At 38.7% G+C, this 6,762-nt stretch overlaps 1 protein-coding gene across 2 annotated transcripts; it reads right to left on the bottom strand.

Moving 5' to 3' along the window:
* Positions 1-109: 109 nt before the first annotated feature.
* LOC125706558 (pyroglutamyl-peptidase 1-like) lies at positions 110-5,815 on the bottom strand. 2 transcript variants are annotated; one of them, XM_048973288.1, is made up of 5 exons: positions 5,609-5,815; positions 5,444-5,496; positions 2,254-2,370; positions 1,643-1,869; positions 110-1,128 (listed from the first exon to the last, which is right to left on the bottom strand). In XM_048973288.1, exons 1-5 carry the CDS (start codon positions 5,673-5,675, stop codon positions 966-968), a joined length of 627 nt encoding a protein of 208 aa, XP_048829245.1. In that variant the 5' UTR covers positions 5,676-5,815; the 3' UTR covers positions 110-965. The 2 variants fall into 2 exon arrangements, with proteins under 2 accessions (XP_048829245.1, XP_048829246.1); XM_048973289.1 differs by having other exon boundaries at positions 991-1,128; positions 1,647-1,869.
* Positions 5,816-6,762: the final 947 nt, after the last annotated feature.

The raw sequence follows: 6,762 nt of genomic DNA on the forward strand, positions 1-6,762 counted from the left end.
ACTTTATGTGCATATAAACAGACTGAAAATTCTAAGGGCCCGGAGTACACACCGAAGTTTGGAAGCCCGTTTCCACTTTCTGGAGTAGGAAAAAAACACACACAGTGTATATCTCAGAATTCTCATTTACCAAGTCGAAATTCTGACTTTTCGCAATTCATATTGGCTGCCTAGCTGCAAGGATCTGTCAGCAGACTGCAAAACAGGGACAGAAGGTGTAGGGCAGGCTGATCGATCAGGCAGGTTGACCAATCTGGGCACACTGGGATTATCAGGTGAGGGGCTTAAAACTCCAAGAGAGACTTTCAGACAGAGTGAATAGAGATCTACAGTATGAGAAAAATAATGTGTTTTTGGAACACTGAAGCATGTAAATCTATTCTACCAGACCTCCAAAATAAAATTATGAACAGTGAAAATGAACATAATAGGGCCCCTTTAAATTTTGGACTTGTTCAATATTTAAGACAGACAGGTAACTTTTTTGTTGAAGTTATAGCAGTATAGCTGCTGAACAAGACGCTGCTGTGACAGTAAGAATTCTAAAGAATGATTCTTTTTCTTACTGGATATTAAACCAAATGATGCAAAGTATGGACAGCACTGTAGCTCAGTCCCTTAGGGTTGAAGGTTCAAATCCTGATTCTGATCTAGATCTGTAGACCTACATTTAGAACTGTAACACTTAATTCCATGTTGGGGGGTTTTCCTCTGAGTATTGTGGTTTCCTCCCAGTTAGGCTAATGTATGTCTGTAAATACCTCCTAGAGCATGACTGCATGTGTGTATATATGTGCTCTGTTACAGACTGGCATTACTGACAGGGTGACATTAGCCTGACAGGACGGCAGGATGAAATGTAAGATTGTCACAGCACGCAAACAGCCATGAACTATGGGCAATACAGAGATGCCTTGGTCTGTGCATGAACATCATGTGAACATGAGTCAGTCGCATGTCCCCATTCACTGGGCTTCCAGCTGGCTCAGCATAGCCAGAATGACAGCTTGCAGCAGAGGCAGCAGTTTGTCCAAGTCAGCTAGGGCTCCCCTTGTGGGCAGATGGAGAAAGACAGATTTCCCCCCTCCAAGGTGCAGTGAGTAGTAATACACAAAGTCACACAGAAACCTGCACACAAAAAGGAGAAAGCCCTGTCAGTTAACAGAACATAAGAACATAAGAAATTTATAAACAAGTGAGGGCCATTCGGCCCATCAAGCTTGTATGTGGAGAACTTAACTAATAGTTCAGAGTTGTTAGATAAGATTCAAACTTTAGATAAGATAATCAAACCTGCACACAGTATTCTACGTGGGGTCTTACCAAGGAATTGTATAATCATAGCATCACCTCCCTTGACTTAAACTCCACACCCCTAGCGATGTAACTCAACATCCTATTGGCCTTTTTAATTGCTTCCCAACATTAGCAAGAGTGGGACATGGAATCATCAACATACACACCCAGATCCTTCTCATAATCAGCTACCTTTATTTCAGTGGAACCCATAAAATATCTGTACTTTATATTTCTGCTCCGTGCATGGATTACCTTACATTTATCTACAAATAATATAAAATAATATAAATAATATTTAGGTTCAAATAATACTGATGAAGAAATAAATACGACTTATCCTCACCTACCAGCATCCCTGGAGTAAATAACATCCCAACCCAGACTCTTAAAGTGCCTGGTGAGGGTTTTCATGTCTATGATGGAGTGGAGTATGTTCTGGCCTCCTTCCACACACCAGTGACCAGGGGGACAGACGCCGCACACATCTCTCTGTCTATAGCCTTGATTATTTCCACACTGTTCTAGGATTACAGCTTTGGACCCTGGAGCAATTCCCATGTGGACAGCCAGCTTAGAACCAAAGAGATGTACATTAGACAAAGAGTTAACCTCGTTTAATTCAAAAGGAACTTTCTTATGAAAAGGTAATATTTTACACTTCATTTTATTCACAACCATGATCAAATTAGAGGGTTTTCAGTCACTCTAATTGATTTAATGAAAATTTAACCCATTAATTTATGCCAGTAAGATAAGTACAGATAATGAAAAGATTAACACAATACATTCAAAACAATAACAAGAATAATTCTAATAATAATAATGACATTAATAATAAGCAAGACAACAGTTTACAGTCATAATTTAATAATATGCACTTGTGCATTTATTAAAGGATTTTATTTTTAAAGCAATAATGTTGTTATGCTTTACTACAAGATAACTGACAGGTACCTTTGGCTTAATGGTTTTCCATATATGTGCTATGAGCTCCTGGGCATTGGTGTAATGCACCGGCAGTTCCCTGGCATAGACAATGACATCTTCTCCTAAACCCAGTGTCTCCAAACCCTAAAGGAAGTTCAACTTAGAGCTTGGAATCGTTTTGACTGTTTGCACAAGTAACTGGCATAGTAATAATACATTACTGCAGAACCTTTTGCAAATTTATGCACATCCTGTCACATGGCAGAGGGTGGCACTTTACAATAATGCTACCCATATAAAGAGTTTTTGAATGGTTTATAATCTGGTTATTAAAACAGGTTTTAACACTTTGTAAATTAATAGACGATTTTAAACAAGTTATAACAGTTTCCTTTTTATTAATGAGTTACTACCATTTACAAGTGGCAAAGGAAGCCTTATTTTAAAGTGGTACCTGGCAGAGTGATATGAACATCCGCACTTTACCAGAGAAAAGTTGGCAATAAGTTCAATATTCATCAGACATTCATTTTCAGCAACTCTTTTTGGAGAAAAAAAAATGGAATACCAAATCTTTTCTTTATATATAAAAAAAAATAAGAACAAAAAGCAGAAAAACCATCTCTGTTAAAAAGTGACCTCAGGCAATCAGAAATAGTGTATTAAACAGGAAACATTCTAAAACGACAAACGCCACAACCTTTAAAGAAAAAATCCGGTGAGGTCCAATGACTTTAAATTTAATTCCCTCTAAGCACAATTTGAATTGTATTAAAATAGGCTAAAATTAAACTTCCACATATTCTCAGAGGTGGGGCTCCAGAGGTGAACCTTGCTAAACCAAGAGGAATTATCTGCCAATCCAATGAAAATGCTGGAAAAAAAAGAGCTGAACTTCTACACCTGATTTGAGAAGCAAACCATGTTGGAGTTTAAATCCTTTGGAAAAATAAATGCACAAAAAGGTGCTGGACCAGCCAATATTGCCAGTCGAGCTCTCAAAGCATGTACCTTTGAACTGGCAGTTGTCTTAAGATATTTTTAACCTTCCTATCTATAGTCCCCACATTTCAAGAAGACCACCATCATCCCAGTCCCAAAAAAAAAACAAATGACTGCTGCCCAGTGACACCTTGTCATGAAATGCTTTGAAAGTATCATTAAAGTCCAACTCATATCCTCGCTGCCCACTTCACTTGACCCACTCGTTCTCCTACCGGCCAAATCGGTCGCTGATGAAACGATAGGATTCACAAAACACGCTGCTCTTTATGTGCGGATGCTTATCATTGACTCCAGCTCCGTCTTTAATATCATTGCGCTGTCCAGGCTGCTCCAAGATCTGTGCATCAGTCCCTCCTTGTGCATCTGGATCCTGGATTTCCTGACAGGGAGACCACAGGTGGTGCCAATTGGCAAAGTCACCTCCTCCCCACTGTCAGTCAGCACCGGCATCCTGCAGGGATGTCTGCTCAGCCCCCTGCAGTACACACTGTTCACCCACAATTGCATGGCCTCACATAGCTCCAGCACTATCATTAAGTTTGCAGATGACACCACCATCATCGGCTGCATCACAGACAAAGACGAGTGCCTACAGAGCAGAGCTGAGATCCCTGACATCATGATATCAGGACAATAACCTGCTGCTCAGTGTCAGTAAGACAAAGGAGATGACCATGGAGGCAGTAAGGTGGAAGGACATGCACATATCTACACTGAGGGAACAGGAGTGGAGTGGTTCAGCAAATTCAAACTCTTATCTGAGCTGGTCACACCACATTAGTGTGGTTAAGGTGACAGCAAGACAGTGGATCTTCTTCCTTTGGCAGTTGGAGGTTTGATATGGACTCACCAACATCGCAAATTAGGACTAACCCTAACTCTCGTCACACTCCTACCGTGTGTGTCAGGTCGGGGAGCATGTGTGTGTGTATGTATGTATATGTGTGTATGTATATGTATGTTTATATATATATATATATATATATATATATATATATATATATATATATAGACACACATACACACACACACACACACACTGTTTCTTATTGTTTACATTGCACAACACTTCTTTTTAAAATTATCTTATTTTAAAATATATCAGTATTATATCTAAAATATTTCTTATTTTTATTTTACACTTATTGATTCTGTTTTATTCATCATTTTGTTCTATTAGTTACGGTGCAAAAGTTGAGGTAGCTCTGGGACCAAGAATTTCATTACTGGTCATAATGTTGCATTTTTATCAGTATATGACAATAAATCTTGATACTTGATGACCTCATTGGGCCTAGACATTGTTCTAGATAGAACTATCCTAGTTCAGATGTTCATCATACAGGCACTGCTGCCTGGCCCTGTGAAATCTCCTATTCTATTCTATTCTATTCTATTCTATTCTATTCTATTCTATTCTATTCTAGCGTACTGAAGATCGAAACAAAAATTTGCTCATAATTCCTAAGTTCATAAGTATGGTCATCATACAATCCAAAATTTACAAGGCTGTTTTTCTTTATCACAGGGTAAACTGTTTGAACCTTATCACTAAGCCTTTGTTACACACATCATATTTGGGAAAAGCAACATTTTTGTTGTTGCCCACCTAAATAATCCAAATGCCCACCCAGACATGACATCCTAGTAACACCTCTGCCCTGGATGGGATGCCAGTGAATTACGGGGCACATACACCCTGTCTTTATGTGAAATTTACAGCCACCTGTAGGCCCAACTGCAAGAGCAAACCTGCGACATCAGCACTTTGTTTCCAGTGGTTTTTTGAAATGTCAGGAAAGGACAAAATCTGTCAGTATATAATGCGTGTTATACTGTATCTGGGTAAATTCACAGTTATTACCAGTGTTCTGTCGTATATCAGTGGGGTAAATAAAACCTCTGTGAATGCCTAACAAATATAGAACTTGCTGCCAACCATACAAAAATCTACATTTTTTTTTCAAGTGAAATAACTAATGGTAATTAAATGTGTTATTTTGCTCATTTAATGTACCCTACTTCAACACTTCCAAAACACTGACTCTAGTCGTGCCAGGTAAACGATATCAGAGGAGATTCACATCGGTACAATTTACCACTATAAGAAAATCAGCTACTTATTTTTATTCTTAAAAATAAACAAATGTCAGTTAGAAAGTACAAAGAATATAAAACATCTGCATCGAAATGGCCTTGGGTTTTATCTTACCTGAGCTGCCTGCCAGCTGAGATTTACCAGGTATTGACTAAAAGGACCAAACCCTGAATACAGAAGGTTGGATTTAGGTTTTTAAAAAACAGGCGGCTCTGTAGCCTGTAAATTCGTATATTATTATTTTTATACTATTGTTAAAGTGAAAGTTCGCATGCATACCGGTTACAACCACGATAGCCTTTTCTTGAGAGACCATCAGAAGTGTGGGCTTTTCGCTTTGAGTCATATTTTACCAACGTAAACACCCCCTCCGAAATGCACTCTTCTAGTCAAAATAATAAATTTTAGGGTACGTCCACTACGCCAGTCGCGCTTCTAAATCAAATTTGCATGCAGTTTATTTGCACTATTATGATCACAACTTAGAGAATTCCAGAAGTAGTGACACATACAGGGGCGGAGCCACAGGGAAAGTGGCTCCAGCTGAAATTTGATTGGCCAGCGGAGTCCTCCTCCCCTGTTTATACGGATTCTCGGTAGTTTTAATATAAACCATATATGCGAAAACATCACATGTCTTTTCGATGTTTCAACGATAATTAAGTGATTTAAATAACTGGTAATAGATGATTCCTGGGAAAATACAGAAAAGGGTAATATTGCTTGTAACACTTATAACCAGTATTAGCGTGACGATCGATGTGATTCTTATTTTATAATTATACTGCTACTGATGGTACCAGTTTATGTACATTTAATTATGTATCTGAATGACTTTCAGCCACCCCACATGCTTCTTTGCAAAAAAAAAAAGAGTATTATCAGTATCTGGGTCCAGAGTTGCTGCTTGTCTGTTTTAGCAGTGGTAACACAATATCCTGAATGTCAGGAAATAATTCTATCCCCCCCCCCCCCCCCCCCCCCTCATATTTGGGCAGAGAAGCATGTGAGATGGCTGAAAGTCATTCAGGTACATGGCTATATGTGCACAAACTAGTGTTATTAGTATTGAGGTCCCGAGTTTCTTTGTGTCTGTTTTAGCAGGGCCAACCATACATTCTAGTCTTATGCCAATAATGCTCCCCCTTCGTATCTGTGCACAAACGTATGATTAATGGCTGAAAAAGTCATTCAGATTTGTAGAGATTTTTGTGAATAGATTTGTATCCCCAATTTGGTGCCCTGCAGTTTCTGAAGGCCTATCTGTGCATTAGCATAGGAAATTATGCATCAAAATGTTTTAATAGAGCTTTATTACGCTAAAATGGGTACAAAGACATCGCTGTCAGTAGTAGTTGATAATTGTAGGCAACTTACTCCTTACATTTATGTTAGCAATAACAACATTACACTGATCGTCACGCATACTATAC

Source organism: Brienomyrus brachyistius, chromosome 13 (genome assembly GCF_023856365.1).
Source record: "Brienomyrus brachyistius isolate T26 chromosome 13, BBRACH_0.4, whole genome shotgun sequence".
Taxonomy (NCBI): Eukaryota; Metazoa; Chordata; class Actinopteri; order Osteoglossiformes; family Mormyridae; genus Brienomyrus; species Brienomyrus brachyistius.

What these genes read in the sequence shown, in the direction of transcription:
- LOC125706558 (XM_048973288.1), bottom strand. Translation starts at nt 5,675, where the DNA reads ATGACTCAAAGCGAAAAGCCCACACTTCTGATGGTCTCTCAAGAAAAG. An exon ending in GGAAAACCATTAAGCCAAAG is followed by an intron (nt 1,870 to 2,253) that starts GTACCTGTCAGT and finishes TTTGGTTCTAAG; the next exon opens with CTGGCTGTCCACATGGGAAT. An exon ending in TACTCCAGGGATGCTGGTAG is followed by an intron (nt 1,129 to 1,642) that starts GTGAGGATAAGT and finishes TTTTGTGTGCAG; the next exon opens with GTTTCTGTGTGACTTTGTGT.